The sequence below is a fragment of the Megascapheus bottae genome, chromosome 17 (assembly GCF_031878675.1).
Source record: "Megascapheus bottae isolate mThoBot1 chromosome 17, mThoBot2.hap1, whole genome shotgun sequence".
NCBI classification, from domain to species: Eukaryota; Metazoa; Chordata; class Mammalia; order Rodentia; family Geomyidae; genus Megascapheus; species Megascapheus bottae.
In genome coordinates, this window is record NC_143525.1 from 17,281,080 (window position 1) to 17,307,066 (window position 25,987).

At 36.7% G+C, this 25,987-nt stretch overlaps 1 protein-coding gene and 1 pseudogene across 1 annotated transcript in view; both read right to left on the bottom strand.

Annotated features, from left to right (window-relative positions):
* Positions 1 to 25,987, bottom strand: part of LOC150051202 (uncharacterized) — a 136,818-nt gene that overhangs the window by 83,971 nt on the left and 26,860 nt on the right. The window contains exons 14-21 of the mRNA XM_090351490.1: positions 22,515 to 22,619; positions 20,640 to 20,744; positions 18,935 to 18,988; positions 16,326 to 16,430; positions 14,311 to 14,364; positions 13,457 to 13,561; positions 866 to 925; positions 445 to 549 (exon numbers count right to left, since the gene is read on the bottom strand). Of these exons, the coding sequence (XP_090207616.1) occupies positions 445 to 549; positions 866 to 925; positions 13,457 to 13,561; positions 14,311 to 14,364; positions 16,326 to 16,430; positions 18,935 to 18,988; positions 20,640 to 20,744; positions 22,515 to 22,619 (693 nt within the window). The remainder of the gene's footprint in view (positions 1 to 444; positions 550 to 865; positions 926 to 13,456; positions 13,562 to 14,310; positions 14,365 to 16,325; positions 16,431 to 18,934; positions 18,989 to 20,639; positions 20,745 to 22,514; positions 22,620 to 25,987) is intronic.
* Positions 16,903 to 17,508, bottom strand: LOC150051204 (protein cornichon homolog 4 pseudogene; annotated as a pseudogene).

Below are 25,987 nucleotides of genomic sequence, written 5' to 3' on the forward strand. Positions count from 1 at the left end.
ATTTCTTGCCTAGGCATGTTCCAGGACTGTAGCAGATACAGCAAGAGGGCACCGTGATGTCATACACTTTTCTTCTTAGTCTGGCCTTGAACCATGACCTTCCGTATCTTAGCCTCCTTAATAGGGTTGTAAGTATTTTTTAAATACTGCATAGAGAGAGGGCCAGAAGTTTGGCCTAGTGGTAAAGTGTTTGCCTAGTAAGCACAAAGGTCCGGGTTCAATTCCTCAGTACCACATACATAGAAAAAAGCTGGAAGTGGTGCTGAGGCTCAAGTGGTAGAGCTCTCTAGCCTTGAGAAAGCCCAAGGACAGTGCTCAGGCCCTGAGCTCAAGCCCAGGACTGGCAAAAAAAAAAATAGTGCATAGAGAATGATTTTAAAATCCTCCAATAGTTCTATAAAATTAAGCTAAGTAGAAGGCATCAGAGTCATCTATGAAACTCACCATCAACTGGCAGTTCACTTAGTAGCATCATTTGTTCTTTATTTGTTAGCTCAAGACACATGTTACTCAGCATATCAGGCACATTTCTAACATCCATCTTTTCTCCTTTGGAAAACATGAAATTCTGTCAGTCCAAGAATCTTATAGAATAATTACACTAAATTACAATGAAATAATATTCCTTAATTTGAGGAGGCTCAGATATAGTAAAATAACGTCATACAACAAATGTGCTTTAAAGTGCTGAAAAGATCGATTTCTTAATCTGAGGATGAGTCAAAGTAAAGGAAAATTAACATTGTCTGAACAACTAGTTAAGCATGTTTTATTCACAAAGATTAAAATTCACAAATTAGGAATGAAATAGTAAAACACTACTACTGCACACTGTCAGAAGACTTGTTAATATAGAATTCCTTACCTGTAAAAGGCTTTACTCCATCCAAGAGTGTTTTCATTGGAATATTATTTGAAGCTTGCACTATAGGAAGACATGCAAATAATAAAAAGATAGAGACTATGAGACTTAATGTGAAGAAAAGCCTAGAAACATTTATATAATAAATTTCTTTACCTTTACCTTCTTCTACCTTACCTTCTTTCTGAGAATGAATTGGAGTAAAGATGAGCTGTCAACAAGTTTAACAAGTCTAACAGTAACTGTAATTTAATTATTTAATAGAAAATCAAACCTGTAACATCCAAGAAATGAGATTCAAAAGCTACTTATTTTCAAAGATCTTCTTTTAACTTTATGAAGCTCTAGATCAAATAACAAACAGCATTTAAATTTAGTTTATATTTTTCAATAATGCTTCAATATGGTATTGACCAATCACTTTCTCATGTAACATTTCCAGTGTTTTCTTGCTTTTTTAGAAGACTTAGGTATGTTTTATTTACTATTTTTTGAGTTTTATGATAAATTATGAGATGTATTTTGGGTTGGAAGATTATACTTACTGTATCATTTGTTGGCCATTTGACCTACTTTGTCCAATAAAAATTATCATCTCTTAACAGAAGCTTTAGAAGTCTAAGCATGGTACTGCATTAATAAATGTGAAATTTTATTTATGCTATAATAATTAGTAGGGTAGCATTAGTGTATAGGCAGATTAACTGACCCATGGAATAAAAGAGACCAGAAAGAGATGCAATAATTAATAGAATTTTGATATTTGGAAGTGGTTGTGTTTAGTATAGGTGAAAAAACTGAAAAAGGCTATAAATGATAGTGAAATGATTATTTTCCATGTGGAAAAAACAATCAGATCACATTAATAAATTCCACATGTAAATCCTTAAAAACTTAAAGCAAAATTAAAAAATATCTTTTGAAACAAAATTATAATCTTTTTTTAGTTCATTAGGAAAGCTATTTGAAACTATTTGAAAAGTACAAGTCATAAAGAAAAACACTGATAAAGATACCAATGTTGACTATTTCTGTCTACCAGTACTTCATAAAGAGAAAATATATGAACTATGAGACTATACTATAAAATATCCACACAAAAGATTATTGCAAACTTATAAGTAACTGCTCTAAGTAAATAAGAAAATGACAATGGTGCATCTCTATGGGCAATGGTTATGAATGGTAACTCATATAAGAGTAAATTTTTATCTCTCCCCCTCTCTCCCCGCTCATCTTGATTCCCCCCTTCCCTATCCAATTTCAAATAACCAATTAAGCATATATAAAATATATCTCCAATTTGCAATAGAGCAAAACCTTGATACAAAAGGCCATATAGTAGGACGCTAAATGAAAGGATCTCTAGGATATAGAAACATAAGCCATATAATGAATGATTGTTGTTCTTAAGGTACTATGTTATCTCTCATCTCTTTTGCTGTCCCTTGGGTATCTCATATTGTTACAGTATTTCACTTTCTTACCTGATATATCAGATATATTTGTATTTGGTTATTTGAAATTGAATAGGGAATGGGGGAGAACAAGATGAGGGGTAGGGGTGGGGGGAGGGAAATGGGGACCAAGACATGTGAAAGGGTATCAATGTATGGGAATTAATGCATCATCTATCTGGCAAATATCATGTAACCCTTCTATTAATTACAATAAAAATATATGAAAAAAAATAAAATATATCTCCAACTATTAACTAATATTCAAATAAAATATTTCATACTCATTAGATTGATGAAAGTAAGGAAAACATGTACATACACATTATTGTTTTAACAATATAAATTAATATCTGATAGAAATATTTCCATCAAGACTTTAGTTTGTCCTTATCTTTGTGGCTTGAGAATTTCACGGACTTTAGTTCTAGGTATAAACCTATAGAAATCCTTTGACATGCACTGAGAGGCCCAGACTACCAAGAAGAAATCTTCATGATAGTAAAAACTGGAAACAAAATGTCCACTGATGTTAGAAAACATAAATAAGTTGTAGTATACTCATTCAATGAAACATTATAGCACAACAAAGAAATATTACTATTGTGGCATATACAGCACTGATGACTTTTCAGAATTTCATATTGAAAAAATAAATTGTAGATTAGACACAAAATGTAAGAAAATATTTTTATAAAGTTAATAGAATGTATTAAAATAATGTTTAGGAATGCATATATATGATCAACAATTGGTTTTAAAATTGCTACAGAATTCAGCGTAGTGATTGCCTTGCGAGGGAATGGCAAAGGGATGTGATGTGGGAAGAGCCCCTATGTTAATTTGTCATTTTTTCATCTATGAAAACAACTTGGGCTGGGTACATGGTTCACATATGTAGTCCTAGCTACTTAGGAGGCAGAGATCAAGAGGAACATGGTTGGTGGCCAACTGGGCAGAAACTTCGATCTGGTCTTAATGAGATGGGTGTAGCAATTTGATGCCTGTAATTGTAGCTGTGTAAATGTAGATAGGAGGATCAGTCCAGACCAGATAGCCAAAAATGGGAGGCTCTTATCTGAAAAAGAAATTGCAGGGAAATGGATGGACCTAGAAGAAATCATGTTCAGTGAGGTAAGCCAAGCTCAGAGAGACAAAGGATACATGTTTTCTTTTGTATGCAGAAGTTAGATCTAAAATATACTAGGACATGATAACTTATATGGAATTCTAGGCATTCATACACAATGAGATAAGACCAAAGAAGGATATTCTTGGAGGAGGAAAACAAAGGTGCCAATGCCTAACCATATAATATTTATCATAATGAACTCTAGGAACTGGAAACAAGAGGTTTTATTCTTTGTTGCTGTTCATGTTTTCTTTTCATCTTTATCTGTCTTTGGGATGGCAAGAGAGGCACAGAGATGGAAGGACAAAGGGTGGACAAATTAAGGAATGACACTCACTAGACATTATGTTGAGAATGACCTATACAAATTGTGGGTAGGAAGGGGAGGGAAAACCTGGGAGAAAGCAAGGGAAAGGATGACACTGACCAAAAAGAAGAGTACTTATTATCTGACTGATGTAACTGTAACCATTCTGCCCTTCACCTTTAGTAACAATTTAAAAAATTGGAAAACAAAAAAGGGCTGCAGTAGATCTCAAGTAGGGGCACATCTGCCTATCAATGGAAGGCTATGTGTTCAAAACCTAGTACAACCAAAGAAAACTTTATAGCATATATATCTATATATCTATTGTGTAAAACATAGTTTTATATTTCCATGTCTTTTAAAAGATAATAAAGGAATAACTATCATGAAAATAATAAAGATGGCCAGGAAGAAATGGATACCTTCACAGAAATATATTCTGAAAATAATTCATATCCTCCACAAAGGTACAGTAATCAGTCCACAACAGTGAACAGAAATTGCAAATTAACAAAATGATCACGAGCAAGGAATTTTGCCAAGTTGCTACTCATCTGTTGTGCTCATTTTGTGATGGAATTGCTTTGTGATTTGGTGAACTTAAGTACTATTACCAATTCAGTCAGCAGTAGTTAGAAATCCAGGAATACAACTTTTGGGTTACAAAGTAGGGCCCAAAAGAAAGGAATTTTGTAGCTGTATGAAAAGGATGTATCATGTGTGCTGGCCTGAATCCATCACTGCCCTCAACCAGAAGACAGGTGCCAGGTTATATTTGGCTTCTCAGCAAACAAATGTGTCCAATGATGGTCATTCTTTCCTTTTCATATTTTCTTGCAGAATGGTAATTGCCTAACCAATAGGAGTAGACATTTCTTTTTTTCTTTTTCTTTTTTCTTTTTTTTGGTCATCATGGGGCTGGACCTCTGGGGCCTGGGCATTGTCCCTGAGCTCTTCAACTCCAGGCTACCATGCCTACTCCTTGAGCCTCAGAGCCACTTCCCATTTTCTAGTGGTTAATTGGAGATAAGAGACTCTTAGACTTGGTGGTGCAAGTTAAATAGAAAGCCCACAGAGTGGGAGAAGATCTTCATTAGCCATACAACAAACAAGGGCCTTATATCTAAAATATATCTACAGGTAAAAAAAATTGAATTTTTCCAAAACAAATCTTCAAAGAAACAACCATCCCATTAAAAGGTGGGCTAAAGACTTAAAGAGTGACTTCTCCAAAAAGGAAATAAAAATGGCCTATAGACACATGAAGAAACTCTTGACATCTCTGGCCATAAAAGAAATACAAATCAAAACAACTTTAAGACTCCACCTGACTCCAGTTAGAATGACCATTATCAAGAAACTTAATAACAGATGCTGAAGGGAATGTGGATAGGAGGGATTGCTATTATACTGCTGGTGGGAGTATAAACTCGTTCAACTACTATGGAAAGTAGTATGGTGGTCCTTCACAAGACTAAACATGGATCTCCCCTATGACCCAGCAATTCCACTCCTTGGCATTTACTCAAATGTCCAGAAACAAGGACATACTAAAGCCAGTCGAACAACGATGTTCATTGCAGCACTATTTACCATAGCAAAGATATGGAACCAACCCAGATGCTCCTCGGTAGATGATTGGATCAAGAAGATGTGGTACTTATGCACAATGGAACTCTATACTGCCATCAGAAAGAATGATATCGCCCCATTTGTAAGGACATGGAAAGACTTGAAAAAATTATATTAAGTGAAGTAAGCCAGACCCAAAGGAGCATAGGCTCAATGGTTTCCCTCATTGGTAATAATTAGTACACAGAGGATTACAATAGTTCAAAACCTAAGGTCATATAGGATGAAACTAAATGAAAGGATTTCTAGGATATGGAAATAAGGGTTTTATCTTGTGTGATTGTTCTTTATGTACTGTTATTTCTCTTTTTTTGCCCTTTTGTTAATCTCATATTGTTACTGTGTCTCACTTTGTTACCTGGTATATTGTATATATGTTTATTTGTTTATTTAAAATAGTTAAGGGAAGGGGGAAAACAGGATGATTGGGAGGGGTGGGGGAAGAAATAGGGACAAAAACATGAAAAGGGTATCAATGTGTGAGAAACAATGTATCTACCTAGCGAGTGTAACTCGCTTGAACTCAGGGCATGAGCACTGTCAGGTCTAGAGTTCTACCACTAGAGCCACAACTTCTAGCTTTTTTCTGCGTATGTGTTACCAAGGAATCAAACCCAGGTCTTCGAGCATGCTAGACAAGCATATTTTTTTTTTAAAAGGGTCTCTCGGGGCCGGGAGTTTGGCCTAGTGGCTAAAGTGCTTGCCTAGCATGCACAAGGACCTGGGTTCGATTCCTCGGTACCACATACATAGAAAAAAAAAGCCAGAAGTGGTGCTAAGGCTCAAGTGGAAGAGCTCTAGCCCAGGCCCTGAGTTCAAGCCCAGGACTGGCAAAAAAAAAAAAAATTAAAAAAAAAAAAGAGTCTCTCAAGGTGAGGGGAAGATGGCACCAAGACAATAGGGACCCAGCCTAGCTCTCTCCCACAAAAAGAGAGAATCAGGGAATCCCACGAGCCAACTACCTTAAGAAACCCACAACTACAAATTCAAGAAGCAATGGAGAAGTACACAAGCTGGAAAAGAAATCCAGGTAAAGCTTATATCTAACGTTCTCAAAGAATCTGAAACACGAGGATCCCTCCCCCACCCCTCCCCACCGGCGCCGGGCTGGGAAGCCCTGACCTCCAGCAATGCCAGCAAGCAGCAGAATCCAGACGCAGGAACCCACACAGACTGAGCACGGACAGCACAGATGGCAGTGGAGACCAGAGGGGAGACAAACGACCCTCCAACACTGCAGAGCAGCTCACAGCCAAACCCTGTCAGTAACTAGTCCAGCGGGTTCCCCCAAACTTATCGGGAAAGCAGAGCTGGTGGCGAGCTACAGAACTTAACCCAGACTCCTCCACCCCGCCCAAGAAAGACTGGCAAGTACAAGAGGGCAAGGAATTCAGAATCCTGTCACTTCCCCCAACAGATCAGCAGGGGCCTAGCTTGTCCTCTGAGATCCAGAAAGGCATGGCTCTGCCCTTGGAGCCCATGTAATCAGCTGGGCCCCGCCCCTGGGAACAGGGTGGAAACCAGTTGGGCTGGTTTAGCTGAGAACTCCCAGAAACACCCCAACCCCGGCCCTCAGCTGGGCCCTGCCCCTGGAAACAGGGCAGACAAACTATCCATCTGCCAGGTTAGCTGAGATCAAAGTTCGTAACTCCATCCTACAGCCCACTGTGGGGCCACTGGTTGGGCTGAGAGCTAGCCCTGCAGCAGCACACAACCTCTGGGAACAGGACGAACACCTGCAAAAACTGTAAACTCTAACCTAGTCAGCAGTGGAATCAATTTGGCCAAGAACCACAGGTATACACAGATTCCCAGAACCACTGGTCCCAATCCAAGTAAACACCGCCACCTACCGACCACAGAGCGAGCTACAACAACAGTCCTCAATACCTCAGAAAGCACAATGACGAATTACACATATATAAATAATCAAAGTCCCACACAAAGCCCAAAAGGAAACAAGAGTGAAGGGACGAGAGAGATGTCACCATCCCAAGAAATGACACCTGAAGAGACACGAAACATGACTCTATTCAAGGAGATGATTGTGGACATGACTAAAGAGATTAAAGCAGAGTTACAAAAACAATTCCAGGAATATAAGCAGGAAATTACCAAGGAGTGCCTTGAATTCAAAAGAGAAATGGCAGAAAAGATTAATACCCTCTCAGCAGACATGAGCAGCTCAGTGTCCACAATTCAAGCAAAAATGGAGTCATTAAGCAACAGATTGATTGAGATGGAGAATAGGACACCAGGAACGGAAGCTAAAACTCAAGAGCTGGAACAGAGAATCATCAGTCTGGAGAAAACAGTCAGAATTCACCAAAGAGAACTCCAGGACCCAGCAGACGCAGCCAAGAAATCTAATCTTCATATAATAGGGATCGATGAAGGGGCGGAGTTCCAGGACAAAGGAATGCAACCCTTATTCACCAAAATCATAGCAGAAAACTTCCCCAACCTTAAAAGGGAAAATACTTTATTTAAGGTTTCAGGACTCAAAACAGGCAAGATCCTCGAAGGATCTTGTCAACACATCATAGTAAAAACACTAGACCCGAATACCAAGGAGCTGAGCTTAGATGCTGCAAAAAAAGAGAAAGAGCTATACTACAATGGGAAAAAAAAATTAGAATAACTGCAGACTTCTCCACGCAAACCCTAAATGCAAGAAAAGCTTGGAAAAACATCATTCATGTCCTGAAGACCAACAACTGCCAACCCAGACTGACATATCCAGCAAAACTAGCATTTACATTTGAGGGAGAAACAAGAATATTTCACTCCAAAGAGAAGTTATATGAATACATGTACACTAAATCAGCATTACAAAAAATATTAAATAATCAAGAACAAATTGTAGAACAGCAAGAATTATCAAGAAGCAATTACCTATAAATCACTAAACACAAAAGGGGAAAAAAGAGAGAGAAAGAAACTTAGAAGTAAAAATAATGACAATGGACACTGACCACTTCTCCATAATTTCCCTAAATGTGAACGGGCTGAACAATCCAATCAAAAGACACAGAGCAGCAGACTGGATTAAGAAACAAGACCTATCCATATTTTGCCTCCAAGAGACCCACCTCACTGCCAAAGACAGAAACGGATTCCAAGTGAAAGGATGGAAATGAATTTTCCACTCCAATGCACCATGCAAAAAAGCAGGAGTATATATTGAATATATATGTTTCCATGATATTAATGTCAACTGCTTTTTAAATGTGTCCCCTTCTCAGTATGCCTGAGAAATAAATGCTTTTTCAAGATTAAAAAAAAAAGCAGGAGTAGCAATCTTAATCTCCGACAAAATTAACTTCTCAGTAAAATCAGTACATAAAGATAAAGACGGCCAGTACATATTAGTAAAGGGTACAATCCATACCCTCAATATTACAGCTATAAACATTTACTCCCTCAACATGGGAGCACCCAAACAGGTCAAGCAAACTCTCTTAGAATTACAGAACAAGATAGACTCAAACACAATCATAGTGGGAGACTTCAGTATACCAATATGACAGGTCAACTCAACAAAAGTTAAGCAAAGACACCATCAACTTAAACGACACCATAGCCCAGCTGGCCTTAACAGATGTACACAGAGTCTTCCATCTAATGGTGAAACTTTTTACATTTTTCTCAGCAGCACATGGAACACACTCCAAAATAGATCATATAATAGTTCATACAGAAAACTTAAGCAGATACAAGAGGACTGATATAATCCCATGCATTCTATCAGACCACAGTGGAGTCAGACTAATTCTGAACAATGCAGTCAAAGTCAAAAAAACATTCAATCACTTGGAAGCTGAACAACACACTTCTGAATAACTCCTGGGTAACAGATCAGATCAGAAAAGAAAAACTTCCTTGAATGTAATGACAGTCAAGAGACATCACAAAGAAACTTATGGGACACAGCAAAGGCAGTTCTAAGGGGCAAATTTATCGCACTAGGAACACATATTAAAAAGACAGAAGAAGAGCATGTAAATAACCTATAAAAAGAAATTGAAACACCTAGAGGCGCAAGAAAAAGTTAATTCTAAAACAACTAGAAGGACAGAAATAACAAAAATAAAATCAGAAATATCAGAGATTGAAATAAGATCCACTATACACAAGACTGACGAATCAAAAAGTTGGTTCTTTGAAAGAGTCAACAAAATAGATAGACCCCTGGCAAGATTAATCAAAAAAAAAAGAGAGGGGAGACTCAAATAAACAAGATTAGAGACCCCATAGGAACAATCACAACTGATATACAAGAAATTCAGACATGGAGAAGGCATTTGACAAAATATAACGTCCATTCATGTTGAAAGCACTAAAAAAATAGGACTGAGAGGTATATTCCTTAAAATAATCAAAGCCATATATGACAGCCAGTATTATACTAAGTGGTGAAAGACTGGAACCATTCACCTTAAAATCAGGAACTAGAGAGGGATGCCCACTCTCTCCACTTCTCTTCAATATAGTGCTGGAACCCTTAGCCAGAGCAATAAGGCAAGAAAAGGGCATCAAAGGGATCCACATAGGGAAAGAAGAAATTAAACTATCCCTATTCACAGATGACATGATCCTCTACTTGAGTGACCCAACAAACTCCACTCCCAAACTCCTAGAATTAATAAACTACTTTAGCAAAGTAGCAGGATATAAAATTAACCTTCAGAAGTCAGTAGCCTTCTTGGACACCAACAATACACAAACAGAAGGCCAAATAAAGAAAATGATCCCATTCGCAATAGCCCCCAAAAGAATAAAATACTTAAGAATATACTTAACCAAAGATGTAAAGGAATTATTCAATGAAAACTATAAAAGCCTAATGAAAAAAATTAAAGAGGACACTAGGAAATGGAAAGGCATCCCATGCTCATGGCTAGGGAGAACCAATATAGTGAAAATGGCTGTACTGCCAAAATTGACATACAAATTCAACGCAATCCCCATCAAAATCTCAAAGACATTCTTTACTGAAATAGAAGATACAATCCAAAGGTTCATATGGAACAAGAAAAGACCTAGAATAGCCAAAACACTTCTAGGCAAAAAGAGCAATGCAGGTGGTAATACAATACCAGACTTCAAACTCTACTATAGAGCTATAATAACAAAAACAGCATGGCATTGGCACAAAAATAGGCCAGAAGATCAATGGAACAGGATAGAAGATCCTGAAATAGAACCACATAGCTATAGGCAACTTGTATTTGACAAAGGAGCCAAAGATATACAGTGGAACAATCACAGTCTATTCAACTATTGGTGCTGGCAAAACTGGGCAGCCACATGCAAAAAACTAAAAATTGACCCTAGGTTTTCGCAATGCACAAGCATTAACTCAAAGTGGATCAAAGACTTCAGTGTAAGCCTGAAAACCATAAAACTGCTACATGTTAGAATAGGAACTCATAGGCACAGGCAAAAGATTCCTGAACAGAATCCCAGGGTTACAACAGATTGGAGAGAGACTTGATAAATAGGACTACCTAAAAATAAAAAGTTTCGGCACAGATAAAAACATAGTCGAAAAAGTAGAGAGATAGCCAACCAACTGGGAAAAGATATTTACCAATAATACATCTGACAAATGCTTAATATCCAGTATCTACAGGAAAACTCAAGAAACTAATCCCCCCCAAAACCCAATAAACCATTCACTAAATGGGCAAGGGAACTAAAGAGATACTTATCAAAAGAAGAGATTAAAATGGCAGAAAAGCATATGAGAAAATGCTCATCATCCATGGTCATAAAGGAAATACAAATAAAAACAACCCTAAGATACCACCTTACCCTAACAAGAATGGCCATGATGGCATTGCTGATCGGATTGTAAACTAGTTCAGCCACTCTGGAAAGCAGTGTGGAGGTTTCTTAAAGAATTGAAAATAGACCTTCCCTATGATTCCGCCATACTACTTCTGGGCATCTACCCTGAATATCATAACCCAAGATATGATAAGGACACCTGCTCAGCTATGTTTATCTCTGCACTATTCACAATAGCCAGGCAATGGAAACAATCCAGATGCCCTACTGCAGATGAATGGATACAGAAAATGTGGTATATATACACAATGGAATTCTACATAGCCAACAGACAAGATAAAATAATCGTATTCGCAGGGAAGTGGATGAATCTAGAGCGAATCATGTTGAGTGAGACAAATCAAGACCTAAGGAACAAAAGGCACATGGTATCCTTAATATGTGGCTAATAGATCCAAACAGTACAAGAGCCAGGACTCATTATTTGCATACCCAATGCTATGGACATGATATTGGAAATATAAACACAACTACATAGTCATGAAAACTTATGACTCTATAGACATGTTTTATTACATAGATTATTATATATCTATGACATACAAATCCTCAGCCTAATTTTGATTATGTTCTAAAATCTAAGTACCAGTGATTGTATGCAGAGATTCCCTTCTTGAATACCTGTTTGTTAAACATGTCATTTGAAATATGATGTAAAAATCAATGTTAATAAATTCTTTAATTGAAATGACATTGCCCCATTTGTTAGGAAATGGAAAGACTTAGAAAAAATCATATTAAGTGAAGTAAGCCAGACTCAAAGGAACTTAGGCTCAATGGTTTCCCTCATTCGTCATAATCAGTAGAAACCTTGGGCTCTACTAGCAGAGATCTGCAATACAGCAAAATCTTGATACATAAGGCCATATAGTATGAAGCTAATTGAAAGGACCTCCAGGATATTGAAACAAAAGCCATATAACAAATGATTGTTGTCCTTAATGTACTATGTTGTCTCTCATCTCCTTTACTGTCCCTTGGTTATCTCATATTGTTATAGTATCTCACTTTGTTATCTGATATATTGAATTTATTTGTATTTGGTTATTTGAAATTTGATAGGGAAGGGGGGAGAACCAAGACAGGTGAGGGGTGTTGGGGAGAGGGTAATGAGTACCAAGACATGTGAAAAGGTATCAATGTATGTGAATTAATGCACCTTCTATCTGGCAAATATCATGTAACCCTTTTACTAATTACAATAAAAAAATAAATTCTTTGATTGAAAATAAAAAGAGTCTCTCAGACTTTAGTGCCCAGCTGGCTTTGAACTGAGATCCTCAGATCTCAGCCTCCTGAGTAGGTATGATTACAGGTGAGAGCCACTATACCCTGCTCCATATATTTTTTTAATTTGATTTTTCACTCTCTCCTGTCGACTAGTTTATTCTTTCTTCTAACATTTCCCAGTATTATAGACAATCTGAACAAAAGGCAGTCCTGGTTTCAAGTGAAATGAATTGCATCATGAATTGATGAATATGATGAGACAAAATTAGTTATCCATTGCCTTCTTTTAGTTTTTTTTTTGTTGTTGCTGTTTTTGTTTTTTGTTTTTAGTCAGTTTTGGGCTTAAGCTCAGGGCCTGAGCACTGTCCTTGGATTTTTCTGAAGTCTAGAACTCTACCACTTGAGCCTCAGCACCACTTCTGGCTTTTTCTAAGTATGTGGTACCAAGGAATTGAACCCGGGTCTTCGTGCATGCTAGGCAAGCACTCTACCACTAGGCCACACTCCCAGCCCCCATTGCCTTCTTTTATACTTAAAACTCCTACCTCTGCCCAGTGAACATTTAGCTTGACTGATGTTTGTATAAAAATCCTCAAATTTCTTGAGTAATTAAAATTGTGTGTGTTCGCGCATGTGTGTGTGTGTGTATGTATGTGTGTGTGTGTGTGAAGATCACTAAAATTTGAATTCAGGGTCTTGTATTTGCTAGAAAGGTGCTCTCCAAACTAATCTGCACATCCAGCCCTTTTGTACTTTATTAAGTAGAATTTTGTATTTTTACGGAGGGCCAGCAAGAAATGAAGATCTTCCTGTTGATGGCCTTCCTCCATTGACCCTAGGGTGACGGGTATGCACTACTATGTCAAGGTTACTAATAGAGAAGACATCTGGCCAACTTTTCCCTGCCATGCTAGCCTTACACTATCCTTCCAACTCTGCATTACAAGTAGCTGATATTACTTAAAACTATTTCAAATTATTACCATTAATGGGCAGATTGTGTCTTAGATCCTTAATTTCTTCTTTTGTGAGCTTCCATCCCATGTTTTCCAAAATGGAATCAATTTTCTTGACATTGGCAAGCCCTCCTAGGAAGAACAACAAGAACATGAGTAACACTGAAGATCCAAATGCTCTCAATTTCTACATATTAAGGAATGTCTAGGATCCAGCTAGAAAGAGGTAAAAAAATGGACTTAAAAATGGAATGTTCCTTAGGTAGATTGTGGTGACAGGTTTACAAACCACTAAGTTTAAAATAGGCTGAGTCACTCTTCAACAACTCATATTAGTGGGAAATAGTTTAATCTTCTATTAGGTAGGTTCAGTTTCGCTTATTTTATATGATTGTTTCAAGTCCTTACTAGCCTGAGGCATTTCTCTTTGGTTTCACTACTTGGGATAGACTTTATTTTCTATTTTGTCAAACAGAAAACAATTTAAAAAAATTTAATATGAACTGGGTGCTCATGGCTCATGCCTATAATCCTAGCTACTCAGGAGGCTGAGATCTGAGGATCATGGATCAAAGAAAGCCAGCCTGCGTATGAAAGTCCTTGAGATTCTTATCACCAATTAGTCACCAGAAAACCAGAAGTGGTGCTGTGGCTCAAACTGCTAGCTTTTAGCTGCAGAGCTCAGAAACAGCGCAGGCTCAGAGTTCAAACCCCATGATTGTCCAAAAGAAATTAATATTGTAGATAATTTGGTTCAAATCTCTCTGTACAATTGCTATCGAAACTTGGGTGAACTGGTAATATTCACAACTCAATAATAAATACTATATGTTTTTTTCTTAGATTTATGTGATTTTTTTTTCATTATGCTTTTCACTTACCATTAAGGAACTTCAAACTATCCATTAGCCTATTCTGGTACAGTTTTCCATTTTCTGCAGAAACATAAGGCAAATCACATACAAGTGAGCCATGTAGATGTGTACCAAGGCAACAAAAGTCTTCATTTAAGACATAGAATATTTGTAACTTTTCTCAGAACAAAAACTTGTTCCTCAGTTTAAAAGTGAAATATTCTCAATGTACCTATTTTATTCAGTTATTGGCATCTTAGGGTATTTTTGTTGGTGATCTATCTACAATGCGTTAACATTGACCTTCATTTTCAAATTCATCATGAGTTCCTAATTTTCTTTTTCTACTCTTTCATAAAAGAGTAAAAAAATTCATAAAATTCTTGGAGAATTCCTTCCTTATGGAATCTTGGTCTACAAAAGTTTTACTATTATGTAGCAGCTGATTGCCAAACCAAACCAATTTATTTTATTTTCTTGTTGATAGGGCCTGAACTCTGGATGCTCTCCCTGATCTCTTTAGCTCAAGGCTAGTGCTCTACCACTTAAGCCACTTATGGTTTTCTGGTAGTTAATTGGAGATAAGCGTCTCACAGACTTTTGTACCCAGGTTGGATTCGAGCCATGATTCTCAGATCTCAGCCTCCTGAGTAGCTGGGATTATAGTCATGAGCCACTGGTACCTGGCCCAAACCAATTTCTCTAATATAATTCCTTAAAAAATCTAGTAATATGTTTTCATTATGAAACATTTCAAATGTATGCAAATGTAGAATAGTATAATAGAAATCCCATAAATCCACAGCTTCCATGGTTAACATTAATCTACCATTAGAATTTTTTTTCCATTTTGGGGTTTGAACTTAGGGCATCATGTTAATGAATACTCTGTCACTTAAGTCACACCCCTAAATCTCCCCCAAACCTTCATGCCAAACTTTGTCTGAGATGATTAACTTTTTTTGCCTGGGTTGACTTTCAAAACTGATTTTTATAAGTAGCTATAAGTCATTATTATAAGTAGTGGTCACTTTTTAAGGTGAAATTTGGTCATTCCATTTCTTTAAAATATTATTATTGTATTTTATTGTCAGGCCTATGTATAGAGCTCACTCCATTTCTTTAAAATTATTATTACATTGTATTTTATTGTCGGGGTGATGTACAGAGGGGTCAGTTACACTAGTCAGATAGTGGATACATTACTTCTTGAACACTGATATCCCTTCCCATGTTTTTCTCCCCCCTCACCCCCCCAAATCATCTTGCTTTCCCCTTCCCTTCCTTATTTCAAATAAACAAATTAAGATATATACAACATATCAGCTACCAAAATCAGATACAGTAACACGAGATAAACCATAAGAGGAAAAAAAAGAGGTAGCTTCACATAGTACATTAGAAACAACAATCACAAAGATAAACCTCTTGTTTTCATATCCTGGAGTTCATTTCGCTTATCCTCATCCTACAAGGCCATATCCACAGAGCTACTGAGCTACTGTGGTACTTGGCTAGGATAATCCTGGATGTGTACTACTTATTGCAAATGAGGGAAACCATGGAGCCTTTGTTTCTTTGAGTCTGGCTTACTTTGTTTCTTTGACTCTGATCTCCAACAAACCACCAGAAAACCAGAAGTGGCATTGTGGATCATAGTGGTAGGGATCTAGCCCTATGCTGCAGAGCTCATGGACAATGCCCAGGACTGGCATTCAAGCCCCATGACTGAGAAAAAGAAAAAAAGGATATACAATGATGATTTTAAGATCATATTACTAGCTAGCCGCTGATGTCTCACACCTGTAATCCTACCTACTTAGGAGGCTGAGATCTGAGAATGGTGTTTCTAGCCAGCCCGGTCATGAATGTCCATAAGAATCTTGTCTCCAGTTAAACAGCCAGAAAACCAAAAGGGGTGGTGTTGCTCAAGCGGTAGGGCATTATCCTTGAGCTAAAGAACACAGGGACAGCGCACAGCCCCAGAGTTCAAGACCCATGATTGACCAAAAAAATTTCATATTACTATTTGAAATACTTACCATTAACTGGAAGGCTTTTTAGCAGCTCTTCATATTCCTGATCTGTGAGAGTTATTCCCATATTCTCCAGAACATTTCTTACATCATTGAAATCAACTTCTTCTCCTTCAAGAAAATAATACATTAGTATAAAGATTTTTTCATTTTTTTAAAATTTTATTTTCCTTTCTATATGCAGGGATTACATTGTACCTGTGGCAAATGGCTTAAGTTTCACAAATACTGCAGAGTGTATGTGTGTATGGGTCGTTTTGTTAACATTCTTGTGTTAGCACTTGCTAACAGTCACATAAAATCTCAAACTACAGTAACACAAAGTTGCCACAACATAGGCAAAAAGGGTTTCTTTCTTTTGTGCACATTAACAGTATTGTTTTGTGGTCTGACTTTTTGGTAGACTTGAAGACAGCCTATCTCATCTACTAAGTGTCCCTTTCAGATGTGTTCTTTATTTCTTTGGCATGCAAAGTTAGCACACATGCCTGCTACACACATATTACCATTTTTCAATATACAGATGATATGCTGGGATTCAGATTAAAGTTGAGAACCAGGAATTTATTTAAAAAAACTCAATTTGTTTTTCAAATATTTTATATGGTAAAAAATACAGCAAAAAATAATTTTTTGTTGTTCTCCAAAGACAAAAATATATACTGCTGTGGTTATGGTTCTAAAGATGATTTAAGTAGACTAGCTCCTCAACTGTACACTGTGGTGTAGGTTGACTTCAACAGTAGTTTCTCCAGCCTCAGTCATTTATCAAAGCCAAAATCATACTATAAAGATACATGAAGAAACAGCAAGTGGAAACCAAGCTTGATCATTGCTTCTTTCATATGTGACTTCAACTGCCCTTGGTTGTGTATTTCTGTTGGGTCAAACACTCCCATGTTACCACTTGGCACCATAATGAACCGATAGATGTTCCAAGTAGCAACAGGTAAATTGAGAAGGAAGATGAACCAGTGCAATGAAATAAGCATTAACACAGTGACAATGGTGTGACCAATCAGTTCTGGAGTTACCCACTTGTTTAATTTTGAGCAACATGATCTAGCATTAATGTAATCACATTCTAAATCAGACAATGTAATTATGAAGTAGACGGAAAGGAAGATGAGCGCGCAACAATCAAGGAGCGAGAAGACGAACACCACCGCCTCCATCCTCCGCCGCCGCCGCCGCCAGTATAAAGATTTTTTAAGTCCAAAAACATGTTGATGTGTCTTCAATTACAAAAACTAGAAATGCATATGTGCACTAATACAATGATTGCTCACAATTACACTGATACTTGAAATACATTCTATTCTTGGTATAATATTAGATAAAAGACTCACATTACATGAAGTGAATTAGGATCTTGTAAATATATGATTCATATATTTTGCTAGATTTTATCTACTATCTAATCTTTATAAAATTTAGATGTATAACTTGTAGTCCTAATTTAAGTTCTCACTTTAAACTTAGTAATGATGACTTTTTTAGCATATATCCCAGACTCACAGCAATATTTGCTATCAAAATTTTGTACTGAAACAGTGCTAAAATGAGGACATGCTTAACTACAGCTTCAGATAAATATTTATATAAAGAAATGGAAAAAACTAAAATAATAAAATGCTCAACATCTCTGGTCATAAAAGAAATGTAAATCAAAACAACTCTAAGATTCCACCTCACTCCAGTTAGAATGGCCAGGATCAGAAAAACAAATAACAACAGATGCTGGAGGGGATGTGGCCAGGAGGGATCACTACTACACTGTTGGTGGGAGTGCAAACTCGTTCAACCACTATGGAAAGCAGTATGGCAGTTCCTCAAAAGGCTAAACATAGAGCTCCCCTATGACCCAGCAATTCCACTACTTGGCATTTACCCAACCATCCAGAAACTAGGGCATACTAAACCCACTACCACAATGTTCATTGCAGCATTATTCACCATAGCAAAGATATGGAACCAACCTAGATGTCCCCCAGTTGATGAGTGGATCAACAAGTTGTGGTATTTGTACACAATGGAATTCTATGCTGCTGTCAGAAAAAACAACATCGACCCATTTGTTAGGAAATGGAAAGTCTTAGAAAAAAATCATATTAAGTGAAGTAAGCCAGACTCAAAGGAACTTAGGCTCAATGGTTTCCCTCATTTGTCATAATCAGTAGAAACCTTGGGCTCTACTAGCAGAGATCTGCAATACAGCAAAACCTTGATACATAAGGCCATATAGTATGAAGCTAATTGAAAAGACCTCCAGGATATTGAAACAAAAGCCATATAATGATTGATTGTTGTCCTTAATGTACTATGTTATCTCTCATCTCTTTTGCTGTCCCTTGGTTATCGCATATGGTTACAGTATCTCACTTTGTTATCTGATATATTGGATTTATTTGTATCTGGTTATTTGAAATTGGATAGGGAAGGGGGGAAAACCAAGGGGGGGAGAGGGGTGGGTAATGGGGACCAAGACATGTGAAAGGGTATCAATATATGTGAATTAATGTACCTTCTATCTGGCAAATAAAAAATTAAAAAAATAATAGTATTATAAAAAATTGAATTTAGTAAAAAATGACACTAGATTTACAGAAACTAACCTGTAATAAATTTCACAGCTTCCAGCAAGTTACAGAGCTGAACCTTCCCACTAGCTGAAAGAAAAATCATAATTATGATAAAAATACTGTAAAAAATTAAGGAGCAGAATCTGTCCACAACTTAAATCAATAAAAATTCATAAAAGATATTTACCCAGAAAGTCATTTATCCATGTGAGTTTACTAATTTGAAAGTAACCTTGACTATTTTCTAAGCAATGTAGAGAACATAAAAGGGAAAAATAAATGATTATGTATCTCTGCAACAGATATGCCCTGTTCTTACAGGCCTTACTCTTTCATATGAGAAAATTAAGAAATTGGCAGAAAAAGAAAAAAGCAACTATAGCAAATAGAATCCAGAAAAATAATTTACTAGCTAGAATAAGAACTGGCACAAAAAACTGAGGTATTTACCAATTTTCCCTCTTTCTTATATAATTAGGATTGTATGCAGAGGAATACCCAGCTAACTGGACTTCTTTGCTCACCTAAGCATATCTCATCAAAAGAAAGGATTACAGAAATTCTGTGTGCTGCTGGGGGACTCACACATGTAATACTAGCTATTCAGGAGGCTGAGATCTGAGGATTGCGGTTCAAAGCCAGCTGAGGCACTACACCCTGAGACTCTTATCTCCAATTAAGCACTAGAAAACCTGGACTGGTGCAGTGCCTCAATGATTAGGGAGTAATCCTTGAGCCGAAGAGCTCAGAGACAGCGCCCAGAGTTCAAGTCCCATGACGACAAAAAAAAAAAAAAGAAAAGAAAAAAAGAAATTCTGTGTGCTATATAGTACACTCACTTTTTGTCTATTCCATCAGGTGGGTTTCAGAACTAATTAGAGTACCAAGACTATGGCCTAGTGGTAGAGTGCTTGCCTAGCATGCATAAAGCCCTGGGTTCTAATCCTCGGCACTACATACACAGAAAAAAATTGAAGTGGTGCTGTGGCTATATTGGTAGCTCACTAGACATGAGAAAGCCCAAGGACAGTGTCAAGGCCCTGAGTTCAAGCCCCAGCACATAAAGGAACGAAATTGACTTATGAAGGATTATAAACTGGAAGGAATATAAATTCCTCTGTCACTGAATGGAGAGGAGAAATTGCTCACCATCTACAAAATTATCACCTTGGACATTTCTAATAGAATTACAACATATTCTGAAGTTTGTTTCAAAGCAAAAGTTGAGCTTGTTCTTATTTAAACAAACAGGCAACCATTAACATAAGGTTATTTCTATATACAGAATCCTTACACATGCACCTAAAATGTAGCTTGAAGATAATACTTTTAACTAAATACAATTTTAAGCTGATGATACTGAACTTCAAGCCCATCACAATCACCATTGATATAAGAGGGGATCTTATCCAAATGAGGCAAATGCTTATATAGAGCAAATCATGTGAGTTTTCACTTTGCCTCTCCGTTCCTATTGCTAAGGTGGCACTCTCTTGAATTTCTTCAGATGCTGAAAACTGTGATATTTTAATGCTCAGATTAACTTGGTTAAATTAGTTTTGCTATATTTTCTCTAACTCCCAAAATAATACTAGTATGCTATTAAAATTGTTTTCAACCTTATCCACGCATAATAATTTTTGTATACAAAATATTACTAAGTAATAATATTACATTACCAAACACAGGCTACCATGTCAAATCCTTTCTAAGGCCCCTTGGGATCTACAATGCTCACAATTGAACGGTAGAATTTTTATCAGGTCTGCATGTTCTTTTTTGTTGAGGTTAATCTCCAGTTTTCCCAGAGCAGTATCTAGGTTTTGGGATTTAACTATTCCTCCTTAGGAAACAAAACAGATAAACAAAATGAGAAAAATAGTTCATGATTTTCACATAATGATATCTTTAGGCTAAAACTTATACTTACATGCATTTTAATATCATTAAAATTATAAATATACAGTTTATTTGCATCATTGACCAGGCATTTGCTAGCAATACTCAGCAAATCACCTATAATGTCAAGAACAATTTAGATAAAAAGTTCTGAAGTTGAAGAGTTGCTCAAAGGGCCATGATTGTTTGAAGTTTTATGGTATTATAAATCAGTCTTCGTGACAAATAAGGAGGAAAACTTGACAGGTCTTTATCTGAAAGAAGGTCATGCCAACCAGTTCAAGATTTGGTTGTTAGTGTTCTGCTTTATTGCTATTCCTAAAAATGAATTAAAATGGTAAGTTGTGTTATGTCAATATTGTTGACAATATATTCAACCACAAGTTTTTGCAAAAACTCTTGCTAATTGTCACTATTCTGGGAGTCAGGAATGTGAAGAAGTTGACAGGCACCTGTAAAGACTTCTCGTCATTTAACAGGAAGCAGAATGTGATTCTTTTTTTTTTTTTTTTTTTGCCAGTCCGGGGCTTGAGCTCAGGCTTGAGCACTATCCTTGGACTTTCTCAAGGCCAGAGCTCTACCACTTGAGCCTCAGCACTACTTCGGCTTATTTCTATATACACGAGGTATTGAACCCGGATCTTTGTGCATGCTAGGCAAGCACTCTACCACTAGGTCAAACTCCTGGCCAGAATGTGATTCTTATGTGAAGGTTTGATATGAAAGTAGGTAGAAATAAAAAGCAACGTGGCTATACCACCACACCTTTTCTATTTTCATTTTGTGTGTGAAAGGGTAACAAGGAAATGATGCATTAGTGAAAAGAACTACAAGATCATTAATGAAACAAAACTATAATAGAGATAATCTCAAATAGGTTTTTGGTAATCCCCAGATAATACTCCCAACATAATATTTTACATATAATTAGATTTTAAATTATTCTTTGGGGGCATTACTTAAAAGTATTCCAGAAAGAATAAACTTCTAAACTTCTTGCAATGATAGAACCTGAATGATTACATTAAATTATGGTCCAATCAATCAGTTTAATGAGGTCAGAAATGTAGCTATCCTAATATACACAAAATTAAAAAACAGCTGCATGGTTGATTTTTTACAAGTCTTTTTCTAATAACCATAGTTCTTCTTTACCTTTTATAGACTCCACACCATGCAACAATTTATTTTCAGACACTTTTCCAGCATCTATGAGAAAACACATTGTTTATGTTGAAAGGGAAAAAAAGAAGATAGTCACATAATTATTGGGTCACAGAGTAATTCCAGTGGGACAGGTTTTAATGCTTTCCCTGAGAAATCTTCCCTAACTTCCCATAATATATAATATTAAAAAATAAAGTCTCTTAGTGACAAAAATGTGCAGAGTGGAGAAACTTCTGAGAAGATTATACAGAAACAATCCTGACTGATTTTCTTTATTTCAGTGTGCCTCAACCTCCTTAGTTTATTTCTATTTCAGTAGGCCTCAACAACCTGAATAAGATTTCTACATGGGCGCCTGATGGCAAAATTCATAGTAGAGGAACTTGGTGATGAATCAAATCTGTATGAGAGACAAAGTATCTGTTCTTAATCATTTTAAGCATGTTCCAGGAGAAAATAGTGAACAAGGTGACTTTACAGAATTTCTTAAAATAATCCTAACCTCCAAGCTTCTTGGAGAGGCTACATTAGGATCTGTATGGCTCACCATCCATAGGCAGTACTTGGAGTAGCTTCTTGAGTTCTTTCTCACTGAGTTCGATCCCCATGTCTCCCAGAACTTTTATGATATCTCCAGCACTAATCTTTTTCCCTTTTAAAAGATAAGAAAATATCAGTATACAACCAATTTCAATTGTAGAATGTGACTACTATATCTTGTGAAGTCACAGAGGACAGTTTGTGTAGTTTGAAGGACATTCAGTCAAGAGACTTCTGCAGAAGTCTCAGAAGAATTCAGGAAGCCTCAGAGAGTGCAATTCCTTGGGGATGGTTTTTGTGAGACACCTTTAGCATCCTTAGGTGTATGGGAGGAATAGCAGGGAGCGTTCTCTACCTTGGGGAAAGATGATAGCAGGACCAGAAGATAAATGGGCTTGCAGAGAGGCAAGCCCTTGGTCAAAAGAAAAGCAGTTGAATGAGATGCTCAGGATTTCTCCACTCTCTGTGTGGAATTTGCTGTGGTGCTCATCCCTGGCCCAGTCCACAAAGGAAAATACAAAGTAAATGTGCTCATCAGTGTAGTGTGCATTGTCTGCCCTGTCAGGGAGCAAAGTAGGGCCCACCACAACTATGTAGTTGGCAAACTCACATTTTCTTTATTTTACAAGAAATATATGCAGTTAGGCTAAAGGAAAGTTGCAAACAAAGTGTGAACAAAATACTTACTTATTACCTTAATATGCAGGAAGCCATTTTTATTGTTTTACTTCAGATTACATGTATGTTATAATATGTTAATAAATCATATATCACATAATTTTAATATAGCCAATATAACATTATTTATCTTATGATGTTGTAGAATATATAATTATATCATATAATATTAGAATAATTATTTTAAACCAATCATATAACCTACAATAATACATTAATTTTATTGAACGTATGTATGTATACAATATGTATATTAAAATATATGCATCTACATCTTAGGAAAATAAGAAACCTCAGTTTGGGACCCAGTGAAACTTTCTTTTTTGCCAGTCCTGGCGACTGAACTCAGGGCCTGAGCACTGTCCTTGGGCTTTCCTCAAGGCTAGAGCTCTACCACTTGAGCCACAGCACTACTTCCAGCTTTTTGTAGGTATGTGGTACAGAGGAATTGAACCCTGGTCTTCGTGCATACTAGGCAAGCTCCCAGGCAGGCTCCTGGCCAAACTCCTGGCTCCCAGTGAAACATTTTTAACTTTATTCCCTTTTCCATGAGTGAATTAAAAAAAGTTTATTTAACATTATTTTTTTGTCTTGATGTTAAAACATCTGAAGTCAGAAACCTCACGAAATGAACTTTCTCTGCATTTACCCATGCATTCAAACATCAACATTAGAAGGACATAAATAACAGAAGACTGAATTCAGATGTGTCCAGCTCATGGTGTGTCTCAAGGTGTGACCTACCTACAAAGATGAAGCCAAACAAGCTTTGCTCATCTGAACTCCTCAGACCAAGTCTGACTTTAAGACTGCCACTTCCTTTCTGTCTATGTTCCACCTGCTGCAACCATTAAGCTTGGCATAGGAAGGCTCTGTATATGAAGTCCATTGTGGTCCTGTGACTGGTACTGGGTGTTTACATACCATGAGTCCATTATATTACTGAACTCAAATCAGCTTTCTGCCAAAGTTCAAGGAGTGGGAAGAGAGGAGCTGGAGGCATGTAGCTGTTGCAGTTTTTCTATCTGTGACAGTCAGGATGTGTGGAGTGATTTGCTCAGTTAGCAGTACTAACTACCACCATGACATATTTTTATTTATGTGCTCTCCCATCAATCTCCCATCCTGTGTATGACACAAAGTGTACAGGCCCCTAGTCTTCAGCCACTGGAACATTCTATAGTAGTGCATGAGTTCATTTTCATCCTGTTGTGGTCTACTGATGTCTTCAAGGTGGGTTAGATTTACTGATTAGTTGATAGATTTAGAAATGGGATTTCCAAACCTAAAATAGAGATGACCTCATGGGGAATCTTGACCCAAATTGTAGCCACATCCACATCACTGGACCATTTCAATGAGATCTGCCCAAACAGCAAACTTTTGATCTTAGGGTGAGCATGTCATTGCATATGTTTGTCTGCTTGCTCCCTCTGCAGGTCAATGGTTTATTTAGATATTTCAACATTAACAAAGAAATTAAAATATTTCAAATAATGACAACCTCCTCAACTGTATTCTATTGCATCCTGAGATGGAAGGAAGGGCCACACAGTATGGTGTAGTATCCATAATGGAGCATAGTTGTTTAATTTCATAAAAGGAATAATGTCTTGGTGATAGATGGATTATATGCATAGACTACAACAGAGGAGTAACTTTGCTGTCAAGGTTATTTAGAAAATTAGAATAATGGAAACAATAGAAATATATAATTATAGAAGAATAGATCAATACTAGAGGAGAGTCTTAAAAATTATATAATCTTAGAAATATTAATATTTAGATCCTTAATAAAACTTTAGTTGGTTAATTGCTTGATACTGGCAACTTGAATACTACTAGAGTTAATATCAATCATATTCTCATCACATTGTTTACTAAAATACATAATTTTAGTCATTTAGTTTAATTGAGGTGAGATAAAGTACAGCATGAGATTTGTTAAAGCATAAATTAGACGAAAAATGTGTAAGTCAAAATTAGCCAACTGAGTATACCGAATCAATTTTCTTAACATTGGCAAGCTCTCCTGGAAAAAACAACAAAAATATGAATAACACTGAAGATCCAATGCTCTCAATTTCTACATATTAAGGTTATCAATTTCAGTGGGAATGTCTAGGAACCAACTACAAAGAGGGGGAAATGGACTTAAAACTGAATGTTCCACAGTTGGATTGTGGTGATAAATTTACAAACCACTAAGTTTAAAATAGGCTGAGTCCTCTTTAACAGCTCATATATATGAGAACTAATTTAATCTTCTCATTAGTAGATAGGTTTAGTATTGCTTATTTTATAGTATTTATTGTTTCAAGCCCTTTGACTAGCCTGCCTCATTTCTCTTTGCTTTCTCTGCTTTAGATAGGCTTTATTTTCTATTTTGCCAAATAGAAAAAAATTAATTTAATATGGAGGACCGGGAATGTGGCCCTCCATAAAAACATACTGAAGGGCTGAAGCATGGTCTACTGGTAGAGTGCTTGCCTAGCATGCACGAAGGCCCGGGTTCAATTCCTTGGTTCTACATATACAGAAAAAGCTAGAAGTGGTGTTGTGGCTCAAGAGGTAGAGCTCTAGCCTTGAGAAAGCCCAATGACAGTGCTCAGGCCCTGAGTTCAAGTACCAAGATTGGCAAAATAAATTTTAATATGGAGATAATTTGGTTCAAACTTCTCTGTACAAGAAGATACAATTGCTGTCAAATCTTGGACGAATTGATAATATATACAACTTAATATTTAATAAATAATATGTTTGTTTTATATATTTATATGAATTTTTTATTATGCTTTCCAC